Source organism: Nelusetta ayraudi, unplaced genomic scaffold, assembly GCF_046127955.1.
Source record: "Nelusetta ayraudi isolate G7.1 ecotype Tasmania unplaced genomic scaffold, CSIRO-AGI_Nayr_v1 ptg000001l, whole genome shotgun sequence".
Taxonomy (NCBI): Eukaryota; Metazoa; Chordata; class Actinopteri; order Tetraodontiformes; family Monacanthidae; genus Nelusetta; species Nelusetta ayraudi.
This window is the reverse complement of record NW_027466051.1, coordinates 1,726,684-1,751,631: the sequence shown is the minus strand read 5'-3', so window position 1 is coordinate 1,751,631 and position 24,948 is coordinate 1,726,684. Positions and strand designations below refer to the sequence as shown.

At 48.9% G+C, this 24,948-nt stretch overlaps 1 protein-coding gene and 1 long non-coding RNA gene across 5 annotated transcripts in view; one reads left to right on the top strand and one right to left on the bottom strand.

Annotated features, from left to right (window-relative positions):
• Positions 1-15,231: 15,231 nt before the first annotated feature.
• On the bottom strand, positions 15,232-16,639 carry LOC142885637 (uncharacterized). Its single transcript, XR_012926313.1, has 2 exons — positions 16,451-16,639; positions 15,232-15,526 (listed from the first exon to the last, which is right to left on the bottom strand). It is a non-coding gene; the product is annotated as an uncharacterized LOC142885637 (long non-coding RNA).
• Positions 15,316-24,948, top strand: part of LOC142885381 (pre-B-cell leukemia transcription factor 1-like) — a 52,528-nt gene continuing 42,895 nt past the window's right edge. For all 4 annotated transcript variants that reach the window (XM_076022083.1, XM_076021901.1, XM_076021995.1 and 1 more), the window contains exons 1-2: positions 15,316-15,500; positions 16,281-16,354. In XM_076022083.1, coding sequence (XP_075878198.1) covers positions 15,316-15,500; positions 16,281-16,354 — 259 coding nt within the window. The remainder of the gene's footprint in view (positions 15,501-16,280; positions 16,355-24,948) is intronic.

Below are 24,948 nucleotides of genomic sequence, written 5' to 3'. Positions count from 1 at the left end.
GAGAGAGAGAGAGAGAGAGAGAATGAGAAAAAAAATGGTTCTAATCAACTCTTGTGAGAGCGCGGCCAGATGTTTGCAGTTTCTATAATTGAGTTATTCCAGTCAGACAAACAGAGACGTGTTTTGTGTAATTAGACGCCGTTGTCAGAGAATATTAAAAATTCTTCAAGCGGGAGCTGAACGCCTTTTAATATGCTATTGAGTGATGTATCATTTTTAGAATTAATTTCTGATGCAATAAAAACTTGTCTGATCTCCGGATGTTCCTGTTCATCAAGAGCTGTCAGTTATTTCTGTCATGGTTCTCTCGGAACAAACTGTTTAGAAAGTACATTGTTTGTCTGCGTTTGATCCTCCCGGAGCAATCAGGCGGTCACGGATATTTATAGCGCTCTCCCTCAATCTCTGGCTGAATTAATATTCGTACAAAGTGAACGGTCCCTCCACTTCTGTCAGCGCCGTTGTTGCGCTGGAGCCGATTTGTGTTGTTTGTGATGTTGAATTAAAGCGCCTCTGAGCATCTCGCGCAGCCTCCTCTAAGTTTATCCAAAAGAGCGTTTGAAGGCAGGCCGTCCTCGTTTGGGGCGCAGAGTGACGAAGTAACCGATTGTCTCCCCGGCAAGATAACGCAACTTCATTACCCCGCATCAGGCCCACAAACGCACACAGGCTAATTACTCAGTCCGGCATTGGCAGGTAGCTGCACACATATTGATCAGAGCGCCTCGCGCTGGACCGTGGAACAGGACTTAGCCATGCGTCATTTTAGCGGAGGAGGATATTGAATCCCAAAACCGTTCCAAGGTTCAAAAGGCTTTAACAGTGTAGGACAACAACAACAACAAAAACAGAATGACACAACTGTTGTCTCACAAATACTTCAGTAATGCGGACGCCAGTGGCCTCCGCCATCTGGATAAGAGAAACCCGTGTCTTTGAGAATTGACCCAGTTTTTTTTTTTTCTTTGTCCGTACTGCTGAAAGTACTGCTTCTATTCCTATTCTGTTGCAAATCAAGAACCAAGAAAAGACAAGAAAAAAAAAAAACAAGATGCAACATATGGGTTAAAACAACAACTGCTGGATTAGAATTAAAAAGGGGAAAGTGCATCTGAAAATGAATCTAAAATGAATTTTCTGATATTAATAGAGAATGTTGGCACGAGGCATCAAGTGTTGGACTTGTTCCACAAGCTCTGGCGATTAGTCGGACTTTAATCTTTAACATCGTAGAACAACTTGATACTCTCGGTACCCCAGGCAGCATCACGATATTTTCCAAGAGCTCAGTTCCTTGTCTGCAGATCTTCCTGACGTAACGACTTGACTGAAGTACCGACAGCAAGAGCACCCAGTCCTGTTCAGCGGTGTTCAAGCCAGAGAGGCGAGTCTTCATTACAAAACCCACATGCATGGATAAACAGAACATATCAAGTTCTGAATTTTTGGATGACTGACCTGTAACTCGGCACGTGTCCATCGATCAGTTCCGCGCCGGGGGTTGGAGTGCCGCTGGAGGTGTGCGCGCTGTAGACCCGGCAAAATTTATCTGCGGTCATTACGGGCTCCTGGTGGGCTGCCAAGACGGCCGGATTGAAAGGTGTGTCAGCGGCGTGATGAATGGATAATGACAGACCCGGCTGTCAATATGTTCCGCGCTCAAATTTGTTGCGTGGGCATTATCACAGGCTCAGGCCCCCGTATATCACCGGCGGGGGAGTCAGGAGCGCGGTGAGGTAAGAGGGAGCCGAGGAGGCCGTGACTCCACAGGAAAAGGGGGGGGGGGGGGGGGAGGGGGAGGGGGGAGGGAGCTGGGGGGAGGGGGCGAACGAAGATATGAGGCTCCCCTGATGCCGCATGGAACTTATTTCCCAGTTCCGTGCGTCGGACAGTAAATACCTCGCTTCCCCGCCGCTGCTCCTGACCCCAACCTGTGACCTGCCCTTGGTCTCTGAAGGTAACTCCCATGGCCCCCCCCTGCTCAAGGCTGCAGAGCACGCCGCTCGCCCTGCGCCCGAGCCCTGTAATTCACCGGCTCCTAGATCGCCTGCCACGCCGTATTGATTTCTGTCCCACCTCCCCCTTCCCTGCTCCCCCCAACTCCCCAATCTCCAGCAGAGGAGCACGGGAAAGATTAAAAACACTGTCAGTTTGAAGTTGAGTAAGAATCCTGCACGGGGGAGATACCTCGGCGAGGGGAAGGCGGTGGGGGAGACCGGAGCACCGGTTCAGATATCTTGTTATAGGTTTTAACCCCTTCGCTGGGCTGAAGTCTTGCTGTTGGTGCACAGGATCCTCGAAGACAGGCATCGTTCAGTCTCGGCTGGGTCACAGCAAATTAGTCATCTAATCTGACGCTGATCTAATATTGTAATATTGGGGCGAAGCGGCAATGACGGCGCTAATTAAGTCTGTCGCGTAAAATTTAGAGCAACATTTGAAAGAGAAAAGGGGTTGAATTTGAAAGCGTTTTAAATCCTCAGTTCTTCCAGGTGTGTGTGTGTGTGTGTTTTATGTTCTTTCCAGGCACAACGTCTGTTCCTCACACTAACCACGGCCCGACTGTGCTCAGGACATTGGAGATTCAGGTGATAACTCTAATAAAGGATGACAGAAGACAAAAGAAAACAAATTAGGGGTGTGACATCCCCCTCAGACGCTGTCACCCCGGGTTCAGATGGCAGCCACTGTGTTCTATTATTTATTGAGGCGGTTGATGAAATGTCATCTTTGATGATGCGCCGTTCACAGGCAGGACTTGACGCCTGTGAAGAAGTTTTAACTGACACGCGTCGCCGTAGCCTCGCCGTAAAAAAGAGAGAGAGAGAGAGAGAGAGGATAAAAAAAAAAAAATACAAGCGCCCCGCTTTAAATATTGAAGGCCTACATGAGGAGGAACACGGCGCTCTTTGTGCTGCCTGTCATTATTACAGCGACGCCGGCTGGTGTGAATTAATTGGCTGCATCGCAGATTAAAGGAGAAGCCGGCGACACCTTTCACAGAAGGATCACGTGTCGCTTTTGTGTCGGCGCGGTTCCTGAGAAATCAAATGAAAGATTGAAATTCAACACATGTAGTGCATGTATGTAATTAGCATGGAGATGGTGTGGACTATTTAATCACCAACTCGTTTTAATACACTGATTATTTGACTTCCGATTTTCTATTGTGCGTATAAAAAAGGAAATACTCGAAAATTTCATGTGGGAAAAAAAGTGCAGTTAGCGCTGCGGGAAGAGGCGGCGCAGACTGAGACCGAGAGGCAGCTGACACCCGGATGAAAATTCCGCAGTTTACACAGCGTGATATTGTATTTTATGTTATTCATAAGAATTTGCCCGCAGGCGACTTCGCGAGCTTCAAGACTCGCACAATATGCCGGGGCCTCCTCAAAGGGCGAATTAGCGCTTGCTGTTGCATATTAATTTAGCATCCAGAGTGAGTGACTGGATCCAACCCACCGCGCTGCTTTCTGCCGCCTGCCTCCCACCCTGGAGGGGTAATATCGCAGGATTATGAGTCCTGAGTGCTGGATTTATACACCCACGTCTTCCCTCTCCATTTTATCTAAAGCAATTACGTCTCTCACCTCATCAATCTGTCACTCAGCATCTACTTATGAACACGCTCCCTTGTTTGTTTGCTGCTCGATGCTCGTTTACCTTTCTGCCTGCGTTCGTTGGCTGCGTTTACGAAACGCGGCCACAAAAACGTTAGGGATCGCCCAAAACCAGGGTTCTGTTGCCCCCCAATTTTTATATATAGCTGCGGTCTCAAAAATTTACAAAAGCTAATCTGTTTAAGAAGAGTCTAAGTACGACACTAATAGCCAGCAACAACATAAAAACATCCTATCAGATGTTGAAGTTGCTGTGTGACTTGATTTAGTTTAACCTGCTGTCTTTGGATATTTAAATCACTTAAGATACTGCAAAGTACCTTCCAGTGGCTTGTAGAAAGAGAGAGCTGAGGCACTCATGAGGGTGATACTAAGCCTTTATTATAACTTGGCTAATCCGTTTAAAACATGCCAACGCGTTTCAGCCACACTGGCCTTCGTCAGGGCAAAGATAAAAATGTTTGACAGACAGCTCAGTTCTCTTAAATATTCAATGTGAGCAGGTGGGCGGTCACATGACCTGATCAGCGCGACCTGCCAGTGACAAAAAAGAGGGTGAGAGACTCTGCACAAAATGAATCAAAGAGGAAAATGAAAAATAATAACCAAAAAAAACATACTATATACATATGTACAGCTTCACAAGCGACTGAGGAACCATCATCGTTCACCAAAGAGAACAATAGTACTGGAATTCAATCACCAAAACACTGGAATTCAATCACAAGAATGGAGAGAGATCGAGTTCACCATTTAACCCTGGACAGAGCTTTTAGCTCTCGCTCTCTCAGCTTTTAGCGTGTGAATCCAGTGTGACTCTCTTTGCAGGAGTCTTTTCAGTCTATCTCCACCTCTGATTGAATTTTCAACATGTTCAATTTTTAAAGAATCACAGCTACCGTGATTTGCATTTTCATAATGGACTGCCATGGGGTACTGTGGATTACACGCTCTGATTGCATGCTTATCTTCTGCCAATCTCGCCTTTAAGTTCCGTTTTGTTCTCCCAAATCTACCTTCCAGTTGCGTTTAAAAAAAGAGAAAAACGATGGCGGCGTTCATATGACGGGATACTGGCCAATGTTTGCACATCAAAGTGCATCTAGTCACCCCCCCACCCCCGCCCTCCATCCCCCCTGTACTTTGTTACTTTTAACGCGGCCGCTGCCACCGCGTCACGTGTGTGGGCCTCACTGAGCAGTTGTTTTGTTGCCACGTTGACGTGTCTCCATATGGCTGTACAGGTGTGAGGGGAGAACATGTGAGGGATCCATCAGTACTGTACCGCCGCTGCCGCTGCCGCTGCCGCTGCCGCCGCCGCCGCCGCAGCGCCAGTTATTTTTGTTTTGTCCCATTCTCTCTTTGGTGAGGGGGAGGGGCGCTGAGGTGTGTGTGTGTGTGTGTGTGTGTGTGTGTGTGGGGAGGGTAGCGCACCGGCGAGCCAGAAAATATGCGAGCGGAGGATCAATGGAAGAGCGCATGAAATGTGCATGTGCTTAAAAAGACAACAAACCGCAAAAACAACACAACACAAAAACACACGCGCAAAAGCCCAAGTGGGCTCAGTGTAAGCCGGTGTCAACGGCAGCGCACACACACACACACACACACACACACACACACAACATACCCCCCTGGCCCCCCCTCCACAACACCCCAGCCCCGTTCAGCAAAGCTGTCACAGCGGCAGCCCTCATAATGAAGGCTAAAATATTTTATTCAGATTTATTAATTTGAAAATGAAGCGCGCCTGTCGACGGAGGGACACTTCTTCTCAATCTGTCAGCGCCGAGCCACTCGGCGCCGACACCAGGATTCATTTGTCTTGTCGGCTCTGACAGTCGGATTCTCCCGGCGCTCCGCGGAGAGGGATCGCCCAGGGATTTTTTTGAGCCGGATAAAACACATTCCGACAAGGAACAGCCTCTTTATTAATGCAAATTAGGCCAGAAAAATTCCAGCAACAGCAACTTGGCTCCAGAGCCCTGGCTTCTATTCTCTGTGTGTGTGTTTCCTCTTTTTCCTGACTCTGTGTGTGTGTGTACGTGTGTGTTTGTGTTAATAAAAGCAGCCTCGGTGTGTGTGTGTGTGTGTGTGTGCGCGCGCGCTCTCGTGTGTGTGTTGTGAGAATTGGGCCTGCAGGAGGACCTGTCACGCTGCAGCTGTGATGCTCTCCACACTGGGGACCGACAAACACATTTTTGGAGACTTTCCTGAACTTTTAGGTGTCGTCTCCAGGTAATTTGCACTCAAACTGTACAAACAGCCTGAGAAGAAGCAGCGAAAAAGGAAAACAAAACTTTTTGTAATTATTCAGATCCCAACTCCCCGCCACTGCCACCCCCATTAGAATGGAGCCGGTTGTTTACATTGAATAATCCATGCTATTTCTTGTCTTCCTGTACTCCAGGATGTCTTCTCCTTCCTGCCGTTCCCCTGTGTTCGTCCTCGGCGCTGCGTGGCTGCCTCGTGCTCGCTCGCCTGGCTGAGTGCGGGCGAGTTGTTGTTTTATTTCGCCGAGAGTCCTTTGACATTTATCTCTCTTCACCTGCTCCGTGACGATGATTGCGAGTGACAGGGCCTCCGATTCGCTCTTCCGTCTCTGTCCTCTCCTTCCGCCTCCTCCTCCTCCTCCTCCTCCTCCTCTTCCTCCACCTCGCCGTCTTCAGCCTCCCTCCCCGGTCCTGGACCGCGCACGTCCCAGAGTGAATCTCACTGTGGACGAGACTGGCCTAGGAAAGGAACGCACGCGGCCACATGGCCAGCTTGACCCCAGCAAAGCCACTGTGCATTATGGGATTGCACCTCTACGCCCCCCCCCCCCCCCCTCTCCTTTTACACCTGATATCAAAGCGTGTTGTGGTTCTTCCTCTGATTCACACAGATTTGCGGCTGGTGTTTCTGCGCCTTCACTGTTGTCTGAGATCCATCTCCTGCCTGATCCTGCTGCTTCCCAGTCCACTTCCTCGATTCATGCAGTATGAATTCTCCTAATTGTACGCTGACACCTTGGTAAGATTCACTGGACAGGCTTCATTTCTCCATGGCTCCAAGAAGCGTCATCCATATCTGATTTTTCTTCTCCTATTATCTCCAGTGAGTCCAGCAGTGGGAAAAGTTCAGATACCTGAGCACTACTTTTATGAAGATGTTTGGTGGATAGAATCTGAATGTGCCCTCTGTGTTTTCAGTGTACTTATGCCTCTATTTTTATGTGGTTAAAAAAAACAAAAGAAAGGTATTTTAAGGTCAAGCGAGGCCTTCAAGGCGACCTCTTGACATTAATGCACCGCAAAGCCACACCGCCGTCGCTGCAGCTCTCATATGAGTTAATGGTCTCTCGTCTGGAACAGGTTGTATTTCTCTGACAGGCAGACAGACAGACAGACAGACAAGCGGCATCACTTATCCTGCGTACTCCCGCTGTCAATACACTCCCACAGAGTGTGGGCTCCCCTACCGGACCCCTGCGGTGTGGGTTCACCCCTGCCGGAAGAGAGATTTGGCCCCCACACGAGGGCAGCCGACGTAACTGAGCTATTTTTATCCGAGTGAAGGTCCTCCAGCGGGAGACCTGGCTGCCTTTAGTTCATATATAACTCTGGACACTGACCAGCACTTACGGCGGGAGAGAGCCACCTTGACAGTAAAGTCTTCGATACCCGACCTCACCATCAGTTCATTAGCCGGGCAATAAACGAGGGGCCCGTCTTGCCAGAGCTGCGTCCACCCCGCCACCCGCCAACCCCCCCCCCCCATCCGGCGATCCCGCCTCGCCGGTGGAACCGGCGGGCGCTATCGCAGCCCACTTCATCAATTGCCTTCATAATTTTAAAAGCCTTTTTTATGTTGTTGTTTTTCCTCTCATATAGCAAATGGAGCCATAATTTAATATTTTAATGCATGTTAATGTGTTGTTTAACCTTCTCGCAACAATCAGGCGCCTCTAAAAGGTTAACCTTGAACGTGAGCCAGCGCAGACAGCAGCACAATGACGCGTCAATCTTTGAAAAACATCTCTGTCTAATGGATTAGTGGTTGATTGCACAGCCCCATCCCGAGGTGGATGCCGTATATATTGGATAGGCATTAAAACGAGCATTTCTCAATTTTCTCGCTGCCGGCCCCTCAGGGTCAATGGATCGCTATAGGGCAACAAACCGCTGACTCAACGCCTGCCTCTTAATTTATCTTGGGCTTTGATTATAGCTTCGTTTGAGTCTCCAGCAGCCCACCAGCACTGCCATTAAACAGGTCGGGTTAATCTCTGAGGGTGGGAGTGCTCCCTCTGCCGCTTTGTGCAAAACCTGTTTTTTTTGTGTGAAGAACAACAAACCCTGCAGCGCATTCGCACATAAAGCATTTCAAAGAAATATGACAGGTAGGCACAGAAAAATAAGTGTCTTCCAGTGACTCGGATAAAGGGGCTAGTGGTGTGTGAAGGGTAACTAGGCTGTCAGTAACCTTTACGTGACGACTTGACAGTGTGCAGCCAGCATGCTGGGGTGTTCATGTGAAAAAACACTGATGGGGCACAATTTAACGTCTCGATCCAAAAATGTGAAGGGGAAAGCGTTTGCGTGTCCTTTATTCTCTTCAGATGGAGTTTATCTTAAATCAGACATCGCACTCCATTTTACATGTAGTTTTGTTACAATATACTCTAACGCGGAAAATACCCAATGTATTTTAGCACAGAACTATGACTGACTAAAAAAAAAACCCAATGCAGAATATCCTGTTTATCTGTTTAGTAACGACTACTAATTTCTTATTTTCACAACTTCCAAAAAATCCGGGATTTGCCGCTCTGGCGCACATGTTACTGTGGCAGTATGTGAGTAGATTAAGATTGTTTTTTTGGCCATTCCATGTAGCGGAGGCATACCAAATCACGACAGGCATGGCTACATCAAAATCACACTATACATCTGAAGCAGATTCACAGGCATGTTTGTGCAGCAATAAAAAACAATAATTTAGTATGACGAACCATGTGCCACAGCCTAACTTTCACTATTATTAACTTTTTTTTTTTAAGCAATGACAACTGATACAGTGCACTGTTCCCAAAAGGTTCAAGCCTCTTATGCAAATACAACTTCAGTCACCCTCCTATAGATCACACAACTAGCGTAGCAAACAAAAGCACCACGCATTTTTCCTTAAGCAACAGAACACTGCTTCCACAGATACACCAACGCAGAAATTGAACAATGGTATAAACAAAGGCAGTTCATTATATCTTTACAAAGGCTGACGTCACTTTCATTGAAACCGCGGCGTTGACATGTTGTCACAGACACAAAAAAGACATACAACAACACAAAAATGCTTCACCACAGGAATGCTAAGACATTCTTGGAACATTTTTGGAAAAAATAGAAAAGGTAGCACTTAAACGTTAAAAGTTTTTGACGTCCAAAGACCTTAAATCCAAACAACGGTCTCTGCCTTTCTGGCTGAAAGTCAAGTCCACTCCATTTCCGGATAGATCGGGCTCACATTAGCAACGTTCGCTTTTAGCCGCTAGCTAGTAGCTCGCGTCATCCCGGCCACGAAACTGACCTTGCTGGGCACACATCTCTCATGACTGTGATTTGTGCTCCACAATGTGCACTTGTTTATTTAAGAACCTTCCAAAACGTGCAGTACTTTTCCGTCGTGAATGTGACGCCACAGACGCGAAAAAACCGCCAGGTGATGGTGAACTTCGGTGCACCCATGTTGTTGCCATGTGAAACGAGGTCGTAGGAGGACTCTGGCAGCACCCAGAATCCCTTTCTTCTAAGACTTAAAGTGAAGAATCAGAGGGATAATAATAATAATAATCATAATAATCATAATAATAATAATAATATTTACAAACACAGACACAAATATACACCTTACTTAAATATGTAAATAAGCTATATATTTGTGTACCTTAATTACCTTATTACCTATACCTATTTATGCATGTATATACAGTCTGTACACACACACACATATGTATATATATATATGTATATATATATACATATATATATATATATTTATATATATATATATATATATATATATATATGTATATATATATACATATGTATATATATATACTTTGGCTTAAACACATTGCCTAGTTTCATTCAAATGAAAATTTAGGTCAAACCACTCACACACACACTGACAGACAGGATGGTGCTGAGCCGAGGCAGCTACTGTGGTCACAAGAACTGATTGTCAGTCGGTTTATCCACCGCTCGCCACGTGTTTGTCTCAGCGCTCGGTCTGGGACATTCATGCAAGATGTCTGTGATGAAGTGCGGCGACGCTGGCTGAGCAATAGGCCTGTTGTCTGTCGCTGCTCGTCCTTCGGCTTTGTTCTGCGATGCATCGATCCGCTCGTCCCTCCTCCCTGACGCACATCACCGGTGCGCCAACGAGCTTATGTTCTTCACGTGGCGCTCGGACGCAGCCACGGAGGGGAATTCGCCACAGATTGTTTAGCACTTACACATGATGAATTAGCGAGCACATAAAATCCAGGATTACCCAATTTGGCGCCTTCAGCCTGAACGACACCTCGATGATAAACCACCGGCGTGTCACAGCGAGGTGGCACACACTTCCTCTGCACTAGAAGTCCCCCAAGCAGGAATTACTGAACTGATTTTGTTCTGCTAAGAAGGAGAAAAAGTACTTTGGTTCAAGGGAAATTCCTGGATTTTTTATTTTTATTTTTTCAAACCTGATGTGCATATTGTCAGATGTGCTTCCTCCAGGTGCTCTCATGTCTCCTCCTGCCGCCGCTGCATTAACACACACTGTTGTGTGTTCGAACACAGAGCAACACACACACACACACACACACACACACACACACACACACACACACAAAGCTCCTGTGCATTAGCTTCCTGCTCCAGACGCATTACAGTCAAAGACAGGCTAAGGTTTGTGGGTAAATTCGTTATATTAACGCTGCTTCCACACACCCAGGATGAAAGGGAGGAATTGTCAGGCCTGCAGCGTCACATGTTGCTAGCCGGGGGACTTGGAGGCCGCCTGCCCCCCCGCCTGACCCTCCTCCTGCCTGCCCTCTCTCCACACGCTGTTCCTGTGTGGACATCAAGCCTGTTGAATGTCAAACAAAATGAGCAGATAGTCAAGGTTGCTGGAAAGCTGTGGGGAAGAGCGGCTCTTCAAAACTACAATTCATTCATTCATTCATTTCGGTTCAGATTAAATCAATGCAATTTTTTGTGCATACTCTCAGATTATAAATTTGAATGTTTAAAACCAATGGGAGTGGAGGGACATAAAACAGAACTTTTATGAGGTGCTTAACCTCCAAGCATAATAATTTAAACTTATATGAACAAATTATCACAATACTTATTACTAACTGTCACTCTTTAATGGTGTTGCCAATTCAGACTCACTTCAGAAGAGCCACAGGATATCATTTTAATAAAAATAAATAAAAATCCAACTCCACTTGAACAGATTTTTGAAAAATATTATAAATGAAAATTTGTGCTCTGTTTGTTAGAAAATCTGCAGAAAGGATCCGGGAAATCAGAAAACGCTTTGTGGAAACCCAGGCACCACGTGCTGGAAAACGGACCGACCAACGGACATGTCTCAGCTCTTTTGGTTATTGACAGTCAAGTTGCCTCCACTTCGCGGAAACCCTGGAGGAGTGCCGAGCCGCTCCGAGCCCACACCTGCCTGCTATATTTGTCGCCGCTGCTCGAAGTTACTTTTAATAACTGCGATGTCGCTGGATCCCAGAAGTGCGGATGAGACGTTGATAATTCATGCGTCCACAGAGAGATAGCGAGTGAGAGAGAGAGAGAGTGAGAGCGAGAGACAGAGAGAGAGAGCGAGAGAGAGAGAGAGCGAGAGACAGAGAGGGAGAGAGAGAGACAGAGAGAGAGACAGAGAGAGGCAGAGAGAGAGACAGAGAGAGGCAGAGAGAGAGAGAGAGACAGAGAGGGAGAGAGAGAGACAGAGAGAGAGACAGAGAGAGGCAGAGAGAGAGACAGAGAGAGAGAGAGAGAGAGAGCGAGAGACAGAGAGGGAGAGAGAGAGACAGAGAGACAGAGAGAGAGAGACAGAGAGAGAGACAGAGAGAGAGACAGAGAGAGACAGAGAGAGACAGAGAGAGAGACGCTCCACACTATTATCTCCGTCCCTGAATCAAAGCTTTCAATGCAACATCTCACAGTTTTTTTTTTTTTTTTTTTAATCTGCAGACTTTTTATCCATGTCTTGGAGAGAACATAGAAAGCTAACTCTAAAAGGAAGCCAGGTACAGAACTTAAATACCGGTGAAAAATGCTTTCTGCCAGAGATTCGCAGAATGGCTACAATGTTTTTAGCTCTTATATCTGAGCACAAGCTATGCGCTGTTAGCCTTTCCCTTTAAAGGCCCGGCGAGACGTTTGGGCCCCTAACTGTCCTGCTAACGTAACAAAGCAGATGTCGCCACATCATGTGGATGCTGGAGCAACAGAGAGCTTCCCCCCACCCCCACCTCCACCCCCCCCTCAGGTATTCTCATTATTCCACTGCTGAGCAGATGGCACAGAAACCCACCACTCTTAGCATTATCCATCATGCATATTCCGCTCCCCAATTTGCATGAGCGCCACTTCCCAGGAGCTCCTGCAGGGAGAGCACTTGGCTCTGGGGCCGCTCCGCCGCTCCACCTGAGGCTGAGGAGGGGGCTGGGGTGAGGGGTGGGGTGGGGCGGGGGGGAGTCTGAGGTGTCACCGCTGCTGTGCCTCAAACTCAAATATGCTAATCGCCTGAGCTCAGGAATTCCGACGGGTGCGTCCCAGTTGCAGTGATTCGAGCTGTGGGCAAGGGAGAAACTCGGAGCTCATTGATTTTTAAACAGTTTGATATCAATGGGGAGATGAGGAAGTGCTAATAAGGCGGAGAAGCGGGAGCTGGTTGTAGTGTTCTGCAGCCCTAGTAAATGGTGCGTGGATAGCACAAGAGTGTCAAGTAACACATGTGGTTTTGTCATTTAAATGCATCTCACTCCTTCATTTGGCCCAACCTTTACATCCTGCCAGCATCCTGGATGAAGAAAAGTTTAGGTCCATAAGGTCATAAGAAGTTTGATGCTGAATATTGTTTGGCGCTCATGTTAAAATGTTACTCTTTCTTTCTTTTTCATGATGTCAGCGTAAATTAAAGATGTCAGTTTTCTGTGTATGTTATTCTTATACACTACTTTATTTCTAACCCTAACCCTCGTGCCAATCCACATCGGAGAGAAGATGTTGCATTCGGGCCCAAAAAACAAAAGGTCCTGTCCTGCAGAAGTGTGCACCAGACGGAGGCTTGGGTGGCTGAGCTGCAGCCAGGGTTTGTCTGAGACAGAGACAGGAAGCTGCTGCCAGCTTGTCTGATCGTCAGTTTGATCAGAGCAAAACAACATTTCCTCATTAGAAGAGGAGCAAAGAACTGGAGGGCACTGAAGGCTTTTCACTACCGCCGACTGAAGTTAGCTTTTGTTTTTGTGAATGGGCCTCCCCCTTCTTTTCTGTATGTTTCATGGCACTTTTCCCAGATGGATTATGAATTAAGTCCCAACAGATTTGGAAGGATCCTCTCATCTTGCGTGAAGCTTAAGGTTTTAGCATCATATTCCAAAACACATAGGCCATATTTTGGCTCGCAATGAGTTGTAAACATTCCTCAAACACCAGTAGCCGTGGATTCATAGGTGGCAAAAATAAATAACGGCTTATTTTAAATTCCTGGAGAAGAAGGAAAAAAAAGGTCTCCACACAGAATGAAGAGCTTTGGTGTGTAAGGCAGGTTGGGAAGCCGAGGCTCAGTTCACAGAAGTGCCTCGCTTCAGCAGCTTTAATCTGCTGAGAAGAATCAAAGTCAGATCTCCGGCTCACATTGACTCCGCTCTGAATCCAGAATCCCTTTCTCTCTTTTATTTTGTAACGCTGCATTTTCTGTTTGGGAAATTGTGTTTTACATCCAGGTGGATGATTTGTTCCTACCTCAGCCTCGTGCACCTCCTCCTCTCCACCTCCACCTCCACTTCCTCCTCCTCCTCTTCTGAGTGGCTCCTCAGCTCCTCAGCAGCAGCAGCGGCGGCAGCAGCAGCAGCAGCCAGGCAGTGTCGGGGCCTGAAGGGCACTTTTCAGCCTGGCCACACACACACACACACACTCACTCGGCTCGGCTCGGCCCGGGCCTTGCCGCTTGGCTGAGCAGCACGGGTCACCGCCTTACATTAGGAGGACCCTGCCGGAGCGGGAGAGGAGCCGCCCGGGCAGCGTACCTGGAAATGAACGAACAAAAGTCGACGCTGCAGAAACACTGGAGCGTGAGCCCCCATCAAAGTGCTTCCCAGAAGGTGTGATGGATTCTCTTTTTTCTTCTCTTTTTTCTTTCTTCAGAACCACCCACACCCACACCCACAGCCACAGCCTCCTGCCCTGCCCTCCCCGCCCACTCAATCAATAAATCTCCAATCACATTACCTGTCCGGTAATTATATTAAATGAAATGGCCGTCCAGCAGTTTTGATTAGTGCGCCTGGCGTCTTGGCACGGCATGGAAATGAAATGGTCTCTTGTGGAGCTGCTGGAGGTGGAGGTTGGAGGAGGGGGGGATCGCGGAGTGGAGGAGGTGGGGAGTGGGGGGGGGGGGGGGGTGCTCATGCACAGGTCAGAGATGGAGGGAGGAGGGGGGGTGGACTGGTCGTTGGACGAAAGCAGACCTCATGTGTCAGCCGCTGTTATTTATTTGGAGTTCAGGCTCTATTCATCACACACACACACACACACACACACACACACACACACACACACGCATACTCTTCATCCCACCACCACCACCTTTACAGACCAATGATCGACGTTTCACGAGTGGAACCTCAAGGTGGGGCTAAACGGTCTTCTATTCCCCACATCGTGCCGCGTGGGCGGAGCTCCAGCCTGCTTCCAGCTCCCGCCGCTGCTGCTGCTGCTGCCGCCCGGCCAGGCTGCACCGCACCGCACACCGCACACGGCACCGCACCGCACCGCACCGCACACCGCACTCACACGACACCGAGCGGGAGAATGGAGTAAGAGTGTGAGAGGGATAACTCCACACTTGGCATTTTATCACAGCCACCACACGTCTTCCTCTCCTTCCTCCTCCTCCTCCTCCTCCTCCTCCTCCTTCTCCTCTGCCTCTCTGGTGAGATCGGCGGCGGCAGGAAGTTGTTCCGGATCACTGCGCCACGGCCACTTGGCGCTGGTTCGCCGATCATCTCCCATCGCTGCTGCCGCCGTCGTTACGCACGCACACACGCACGCCCTGCTCCGGAGGAGGCGGCGGCGCTTCGGCTCGCATCTGACATCCAGCCCCGGCCAGCTGGGGACACGGACCCGGGCAACCGAACGACCGACCAACCGACGGCGGAGGACGGGCGCTCCGTGCGCCGCCACAATATTAACACGAGCCCCGGCCGGCGTGGAGAGAAAATAATCATCGGGAGCTTGGCGCGAAAAATAAAACAAGCAAAGGGATTTTTATTTTCTCCCCCTCTTCTTCTTCTACCTGCATTTTTTATTTTTTATTTTTATTTTTAAATATTTGCAGGATTTTTTTTTATTTTTTATTTTTTAATTACTATTCTCCTTCTGAGAGAATAAGCTAAGGGAGCTCCACGGGGAGGGACGCAGAGATGGACGAGCAGCCGAGGTTGATGCACTCTCACACGGTGGGCATGGCAGGGCACCCCGGCCTGCCGCAGCACATGCAGGAAGGCACCGGAGCGACCGACGGGGACGGCAGGAAGCAGGACATTGGAGACATTTTACAGCAGATCATGACCATCACGGACCAGAGTCTGGACGAAGCACAAGCCAGGTAGAGAGCCAGGGCGGAGAGCCGGGCTGCCCGCGGGGGCGAGGACCGGGGAGGGAGGGTGGGTAGGGAGTAACCGGGGGGAAGAAATTAGGAAAATAATTACAAAAAAAAGAAAAAGAAAAGAATCACACAAAAATATATTTAGTGATGGTATTAGATACATTTCGCGCTCATAATAATTTAGCAGCTTTAAAAATATATTTTTAAAAAATAATTTAAAAGAGTAAGTGTTCCAGACGTTTACTGCCATTAAAATTGTATTCATTTTCGGGCAACTTTTTAAAAGAAAAAATGTTCTGCTGATTTTCCAAGCTGCATATTATATATTTTGTTGTTTTTATTTGTTTTAAAGATTTCTGAAGACAAAAGAACAACGTTTTTTTTTAATGTTTAGTTTTACTTTTGCTTCATTATTTTTAAGTTTCCCATCTAGCTTTGTTTCATAAATCAAATAGCAACAATACAAATGTTGATAATTATACACTTTATTTAATTAATTTAGCATTTTAATAGTGCATGTGCCTAGTACAGTAATTTCATCGCACAAAGGTCAATAAAACGGCAGTGTGTGTATTTATGCAAGAGCTGCTGGATGTGTGCAGCTGCTGTAATTACATATGAAAATAGCCGCAGTCTCTCTCTCTCTCTCTCTCTCTCTCTCTCTCTCTCTCTCTCTCTCCCTCTAGAGTGTTTATTTTAATAACAATGAAATCAAGAGCGTTAACAGGCGGAGATAAATGTGAGCAATGTTTTGCTAACGGTGCCGCGTCTGCCCTGCAGGAAGCACGCGCTCAACTGCCACAGGATGAAGCCGGCGCTGTTCAACGTCCTGTGTGAAATCAAAGAGAAGACAGGTACGTCCCCCCCCCCCCCACACCTGAACGCCCCCCCCTCCCGCCCAGTGTGTGTCTGTGTGTGTGTGTGTGTGTGCGCGCGTGCGCGTGCGGTACCTCCGCGGTGTCCTCCTCACACCCAGCCGGGGCCCCCGGGGCTCGGCGGGGGCCATTCTCTCACCAGCAGATCGTTTGCTGCTCACGCTGCTTTTAGTCACAACCTGATGTTGTGTTTCCATCACAACATTGTTTCGCAGAATGAATCTCACTGACATGTCAGACGCGTGACTCATCTCGGAGCTCCTCTCCTCCTCCTCCTCTTCTTCCTACACCTCCTCCTCCTCCTCCTCCTTCCTTCCTCTTCTCGTCTTCTTCTCCCTCGTCTTCCTCCTCCTCACAATAGGATCTGTGGACAATTACCTTCATCAGTTCTTATCAATTATCGTGTCAAAATATGAATGAGGCTTTTTATTAGTGCCTTTTTCCTCGACGCCGCGGCGGAATAATAGGGGGAGTATTGAGCAAAATTGTCACGAGCAACGTTTGACGTCTCCCCCTCGCGAGTTAACTGTCAAGCCTGCTGAATACGTCTCTTTCTATTCGCCGCCGCGTCTCTCTATTAAAGCGGGCTGCGAGGGAGCGAGGCGGGAGAATAATTGCTATATGGGGTGGGGGTGGGGTTGGGGGGGGGGGGTAGGAAAAATAAACCCGACGCGGGAGGCGTAAGTCATGTTTCCACATCATTCTCCGCATGTGACGGTTTTGAAAATTGCCACGGCCGCCGCGCTCAAGGCGGCAGACTTTAGTGGAGTGACGGGACGGCGGGACAGTCCAGGTGGCTGCACCCAGCTGGAGGAGGAGGAGGAGCAGTAGGAGGTGTTCAGCTGGTGCTCGGAGAATTTCAATAAAAAGACAGAAAAGGGAAAAAGAAAAGCAAGGCTGAAAAGGTCAAGAAGCTCCAGAGTCTGAGGAGCCACTTTGTTGGAGGTTTTTTTTTGGGGGGGAGGGGTTTTGCTGATGATTTCAGCGCGGACGTGCCCATAGTGGAGACCAAAAGTTTTGTGTGTTTTTGATTTAAAAAAAAAAAAGAAGAAAAAAAAGAGTTGGGTTGCTGCTGGGCCGTTAATCTGGACCGGACCAGAGAGAGAAGGAGATGGTGCAGGAGGAGGAGGCGGTGCAGGAGGAGCAACACTGGTGCTGCTGGAGGCCTGCTGGCCCGTGTGTGTGTGTGTGTGTGTGTGTGTGTGTGTAGGTGTGTGTGTGTCGTCTTGCTCGGTGCTGGGGAGTGACACAGTTATGTGTAGTGTTTCACTCCCCGGCGAGTTCATCCAAAGTTCGGCTCTGCTCAGAGCACAGAGTCAGTCGGAGCCTCTTCCTGGCCGGACGTCCATTCTTCTCCCGGCTCGGCTGGAAATATGAGGTGCAGCTCACCGAGACTCAGGAGAAATATTGTTGTTGTTGTTGTTGTTGTTGTTGTTGTTGTTGTTGTTGTTGTTGTTGTTTTTGGCAGCTTCAACTCTATCAGAGCGGTTTGCTTTCTCACAATTTTTTTCTCTCCACATTTTTAAATTGTCTTATTATTATTAGTTTTAAAATTGGAACAGGAAGCAGCCTTCATCATAACGTCCACAGTCAAAACTATGCGCCTCAAACGTTTCCTCCTCATCAGAGTCAACAACTCCACACATTTGTTGATTTTCACGCAACATTGTGTTGTGTGATACTTTCTTTTTCCCGAGTCGCATCTTTTTTTTGGCTCCAGGTCTGTCCCTCTGTCCCTTTTGTCTTTTTTAGCAGTTTGAAATACAAAAGAGACCAACCATGATCATAAAATGTTTAGCATGTTTAGTTTGTTTCCAACACGTCTGGGAAAAATGTAGTTTTCTAAAGAAAACATTTTTGCTAGTTTTCTCTGAAGTGATTAAAACAAGTCACTCTCCCTCCGAGGAAAAAAGTCGCAAAACTTCAAGTTGAGTCACACAATCAGAAACACAAACTAACACAACTGACTGCTGACGGACGGACGACTTCACTCTGCTTTGTTTTTGTTAGCGCGTTTTTCACCGTTAATCACAACTTTCGCTGCGTGTCGCTCTGACAAGTGGTAATATTTATTAAAGCGCTTTCCTGTCTTTTTCCTTATTCCAGTTTTTTGCTACATCTTCCCATTACAGTTTTCCGAGATTTGCTGGAATCGCAATATTCTAAGCGGTGAATAACAGTTTTCCTGCTGCAGTTTGTGGATTTTTACGCTAAACTTTGTCGTTGCCGACGTCTGCGTGAAGCCACTGAGCCGGCGCTTGTTTGCTCGTGTGTGTGTGTGTGTGTGTGTGTGTGTGTGTGTGCCTTTCCTTTTCTCCGTCTGACAGCAGCACCTGCAGGACACAATGCCAGTGTTGATCCAGCGTCGGCCTGAACTTGTGACCTGCTCTGTGTATTTTTACTGCGACCCAGTGAGGGACGGCCAACAGGAATATTGTGCAGTATAAACAAGCACAATGGCTCGGCAACCAGGAAGGAACTCGTTATTTAAAGCCTCGGCCCCGTTTCTTTTTTCTATCTTCCCTCTTGCTCGCTCTCTCGCTCTCTCTCACACACACACACACACACACACACTTTTTGACAGACATCCTCTCGCTGTTTCATTTGTGTTTTGTTTTTTTTTTTCTCGGGGAGAGGGGTCGGTTTTAAACTTCAAATTAGGAGCCGTCGTCCTCCGACGCAGCTCGCGCATAATTCTACGAGCGCCGCGGAACGCCGTGCATTCCAAGGAAGAGGCCGAGCATGAAAAAAAAAATAATATCGAGGGCGAATTAACGGCGATGAGTCGGGAATGTGGAGCAAAGGTAAAAAAAAAAAAAAAAGACGAGAGTGTCTCGGCTCGGCTCTGCTCGGTTTCGGGCTCTCACCAAGACTTTCCAAAAACACTTTGACTCCAGGAAAACCACTTTCGTCCTCCACCACCACCACCACCGATGGCTAGATCCAGTTCCACACACACACACACACACACACACACGCACACACACACACACACACACACACACGCACGCACGCACACTGCCGTCGGAGAGACTCGGAGGTGTTGAAGGTGCTTTCTCTCCGTCGGCAGCCGCCCGCCGGGTTTCTTTGTCTCTGATGGATGGAAAGCTTCTCTCTCGATAAGCACAAACGCCTGACAAGCTGATTTGGAAAATGAGCCGCCCTGACCTCTGTAAACACTCTGCCAACGTCATAAATCTCCGGCCGTGTCAAACAAAACCACTCCTCGACCGAGGAGCGGCTTCGCTCCAACTTGCTCTCCTAACCCCCCCCGCTCCCCTCCAGCGGCCCCCCCAGGAGCCCCCCACCCCCCACCCCCAACCTCCTCGCGGCCCGTGTTGTTTGTGTAGTGTTGAGTTCCAGCCCTGGGGGGGATCCTCCATTTATATATATAAAAAAAAAATTGACTGGCCAGGGTGATGTAATGTTATTACTTGAAGGGTGAAAATGGGGTGTTTCACGGCGGCCAGCACTCCCCCCGAACCCCCCGGACTCTCCCCCCGCCGCAACTGACGGGCTTTTTCAGAGCGGCGAGTCTCAGATCAGCCACCGCCGTGCAAACAGGTGGGACGTCGGGCGCCGGGATCAAACGGCACGCGAGCACTGGAACAATTTAGCGACTCGCGTCTGGAAAAGAAAAGGAACTTTTTTCCCCAGCCATTTAGCTGTCGCCAGATAAACAGAAGGAGCTGCAGCGAGTGAAGGCTGAATGTCGTTCCCACTGTGAGAATCCTCAGACTGGGACCTTCAGTTCAGGCTGCTGTTGACTGTGGACGTTGTACACTTGATAGAGAAGAGGCAGCGAGTTAGAGTTAGCGTCGGAAGCTCCGCGGCATCAACACGTGTCTCGCTGGTCCCGTCAACCGACTCCAAAATACGTGAAAGGGCTACAAATACGGGCGGCCTTTCTCCCAGCATGCACCTGGACCCACCTTGGCAGGCAGGCGGTGTTTTTCTTTGTGTTTGTTTTGTTTAAAAGCGCCACGTTGCGCCCAGTTAGCTGGTTAATTAGCCAATCACCACGACTACTGAAAAAGCAGAAGAAGAAAAAGAGTAAAAAAATTTTTTTTTTCAAAGAATCTGAAAATTGATGATTGGACTCATAATTTATAGAGCGACCACCACAAACACCGGCAGCGCTCTCGGGAATCGGCGTCTTTGATTGTTAACAAAGGTTCATTCTACAGCAGCAGCAGAAACTGACAAAGTGCCTCCAGATCGAACTTCTCAGCTCTCACACAAAAAACTTTGTGTTTTTTATCGCATCCTTTGATTGATCTTCAGGCCAAGAGTTTTGTGTTTCTGGTATTAAATAAAAGCAACATAGCTTCTCTTCGGCGAGACTTTGGCTGCGATAGCAGACGTCTTGTGTGTGTGTGTGTGTGTGTGCACGCGCGCGTGTGTGTCTGTCAGTTTTTTGGAGGAGCCGCCGTCCGAACTCTAGTTTGTGTGTTAACGTTCCGTCTTTTTTGTATTTTTGTTGTATTTTTGCTTCGAGACGGTGGTTCGCCACGTGGAAAGTGCGCCAACGCCGCCCCGACCGTAGAGGCGCGCCGGTTTCATTACACATTATGCAAATTGTCAGGCGGCTAATTGATACGTGTTAATCATATTAAGGGGCTTAATTACAGGAATCTAACTGTGCTGCCATTTGGTAATTAATGTCGACATCCAATGTTGAGCAACTGATCCACTTTCCTGCTCGTCCTCTCCCTCTTGCTGGCGCTGCACTTGTCTAACTGATATACGTCCTGCTTCTCCTGAGTCGTTTTTTGTCAACTAAAGGTCCCACAAGAAATCAGTTTTATGTGGAGGGGGAAAATAGAAAAAGAAACAAAAAGATCAGATTCAGCTCCGACTTCTTTCCTCGCTGCGTGAAAACGCTGACTCCGGAGCGCCACCTGCTGCTCACGCTGTTGCGGACCTGGGACACCCCCCACCCCCCTCTGCCCCCCGGGTCGCACACAGCCGCCCGCCTCCTTAACGTGTAGCCAATTTAATCAAGTCTGCACATTTGTTCAGTGCGTTAAATTGAACATTGCAGCAGCGGCACATTTCAACGTGGCTGCCGCTGCCAGACCCCCCCAGACCTCCCAGCCCCCCCCCCCCCCCCCCCCAGGAGTTCATTTTCCACAATGTAGTGTTTGGAATCTCATTTCCTCCACTTTCCCCCCAAAGCTGCTGCTGCGGCTCACCGACGCCCCCTCCAGGCTGCAGCTACAGCGGTACTGCGAGAGAAAGAGGGAGAGAGAGAGAGAGAGAGAGAGAGAGAGAGAGAGAGAGAGAGCGAGGCCTCGCTCCACGTAGTGGAAATGACACAAATTAATATACGCCCCTTAAACCAGAGCAAGATGAATGGTTCCCTCTCGCCGCGGCTCGGCCCCGCCGTCAGCTGCTGAGCGGCTCGTCGGACAAAATCAACACTAATCAACATTTATTCCACTTTTGCCCCCCTGAGCTGCCGGGACTCTGGCAGGACGGCGAGCGGTCTCACTGCCCCCCCCCCCCCAACCCCCAAACAACCCCCTCCGGGTCCCTCCGCCTCGCTACGCTTTTCACCTCCCATCCACCTCCACCATACATCACCCTCCCCTTCCTCACCGTCCTCACCCTCCTCACGGGAGACGGCGCCCCCTGCCATCAGGCCACATTAGAGTCATGATAGATTTTTCTCTTTTCATTTGCATCTGATATTTAACGCAGCCGAGCAGTTGCTCTGTCACTTTGTAGCGCCGGCGTGCGTGCGGGCGTGTGTGTGTGTGTGTGTGTGTGTGTGTGTGTGTGTGTGTGTGTTTCAAGCAGGCAGTAATGTTATCTGCCCTCAGTCCTTCACTGCGTTCTGCGAAACAGGATATGCGTTCGCTCCTGGCGGCTGTGTGTGTGCGTGTGCGCGCACGCGTGTGTGTGTGTGTGTGTGTGTGTGTGTGTGTGTGTGTGTGTGAGGTGTTTGTACAGCACTTCACTCTGTGGAGGGTTGTGTTTCTGTCGTCCGCCGCTGAAAAACTGGAGCTCGGCTGCATCCTGAGTGTCTCAGTTTCCATCAGGGCTGCAGCAGGGGAATGTATTTGGTCTTCAGGTAAAAATGTTGTTAAGTTAAAACTAAAATCATCCGACACCGCAGCACTATTTAACAGAGTCGACTGTATCTCATGTTTCCTTCTTCGTTTTCATGAAGAAAACAAACGCGAGTTTCTTGCGTCCTGTCTCCCCCCCCCCCGCCCCCAACTTGCATGTCATCTTGTGCTCGCTGGACGGTTTCCCAGCATGCACTGCGCTGCAGCCAGAGGAACTCCATAGCTCCACATCTCAGTCACGTTCGCTAATCCCAGTCCCACATTCGGAGGCCGCGTGCATCTTTTTCCCCTCTTTGTTTTTCTTTCTTCCTCCTGTGAGCTCTGCAGCGGCTGATGCCTCCCACCGCTGCCACCGCCGCCGTCACCACCGCCGCCACCGCCACCACCTCCACCACCGCCGCCACCGCCGCTGCCAGGATTGCAGCGTCACGTTGTCGTCCATCTCTCTGTGGCGGCGGCGGCGGCCAGCAGCGCCATCGTAGCGACGACTGGCCTCATTGAAGTGACAAGTTGCGCTTTGTCAGCTTTGTGTGTCAGGTGCCAACCTGCAGCGTCCCAGAATAAACTGTTGTGCAGAAGCAGCAGCAGCAGCAGCCTAGCGAGCCCCCCCCCCCCCTCCTTCCCTCCCTGGATGAAGACATGTGTGTGCAGAGCTTTTTTGGACGCCGTCCCAGCTCCGACAGCAGCGGCATGTTGGGTAACTGGCTGCGGCCAAGTGGTCAGGGGGCGGGACCAGGGGTCGGGGGTGGGACCAGGGTGGGCCAGGGGGGGTCTGACCGCCTACCCTTTGATGTCGTGAGGAGGTTTTGTCCCACCGCTGGACGCTGACGGCTTGTCGTCGCCGCCACACATCCTCCTCCACAAATAGCTCCTCGCCATCCTGACCGCCACCCGCCACTTCCTGTTTGGCAAACGCTCTCTCTCTCTCTCTCTCTCTCTCTCTCTCTCTCTCCCTGCTGTGCCATGCCACACTGGGATGTGCAGGTGGGGGGGGTTGGAGGGGACTCGCAGGATGTGCACTTGGCCCCCTCGCCGCCTCCCCCTACAGGATGACGGCAGGAAGTGCGCATCACATCACATCGCAGCGGCAGCGACCTCTGAGCCGTGACCGCTCGCCATTTTAGACTCTTCAGGCGCTGCTTCTCGTTAGAGGCGGACCTGGGACCCCCACCCCCCACCCCACCACTCCCTCCACAACCTCCCAAACCCCCCACCCCACCACCCCCGACCCCCTCGCCGCGCCCGGCCACCACCGTGACATTTTTATGGGCGGCAGTCCGGAGTTTAAGGTGGGAGCCACGAGGGCTTGAAATGGAAGTTCAGCCTCAACCTCCGTAATAGGGAAGTGGGAGAAGAGAGAGGGGCAGTGAGTCAGTCACACAGTTGGTCGGTGCCGGGGGTCACCCCAGCATCCAGGCAGGTCAATTAAAAAAAGGCCTCAAACTGATCAAGGCTACACTTTGAGTTATTTTTGGGTCTCAGACTTTCAGTCACTGACACACAAGAGAAGCTCTTTTGCTCTCTGATGAAAGTGAAAGTTGCTTTAAAAGTGACATCACTCTTCACATGTGACACTAATGTCGCGTAATTAGATCAAACAGTGTCATGAGAAATTAAATGCAATTAAAGCGATGGTAACCAAAGCAACTGTAGCAGGTTGCGATAGCGGCAGGAGAAAATCACAGGAAGCTTCAGATTCTGCTCCATCCACCACCTCCACCCGGTAGTGTGGCGCTGCTCGCTTCAGTTGCAGCTTCAAATCAAATGAAAATCAAATTAAAAAACTAGTTTGATTTGTCCAAGACACTCCAACAATAATGATTAATGAATAATGATAATTGAATCTCAAACTGTTTTTTTGTTTGTTTTGTTTTTTACAGGAAGTTGTCTTCATTGCTGCTCTTCCCTTAAAATCGGTTTTAGCTTGTTAGCTTAGCTTTGCTAAGCTAGTTGTAATTCTCCAGATTGGTCTTGGTCTCCAGACCACTTTTTAAGGGTCTCGGTGTTGACTCGGGGGCATTTTTACTCTGGCCTTGTCTCTTGGACTGGGCCGACTTAGCCAACGCTGCAATGACAGATAATAACAGAAAAGTTGCTGAGGTCTTTCACAAGTACCATGAGTGAGACGAGTGTTTCTTTGTGTTGAGCTCAGATATTAAAGGTTTTAACGCATTTTGTTCATGCTTGGCATGGCATGATTTTTAATTTTTGATTTGGTGAAGAAAAGTTGTTTTCGTAAAAGATGGTCAGAATAGCTAGCAAAGCAGCTAAATGTTCAGGAAAATCATGACAGCACACCTTGCTGAAAAGAAATGTTGATGTTCCATTGATGTAGAAGCAAACTGGAATTGAAAAAAGATTCTAGTCATTTGTTCTGTTTTGTTGTGTTTTTTCCTCGATATATACAATCTTGGTTTCATCTCGATCTCGAGGCCCTCTCGTCTTGATAATGCCTTGGCGTCGGTCAGTGCGGTCTTGACTACAACCCTAGTTTTAGCC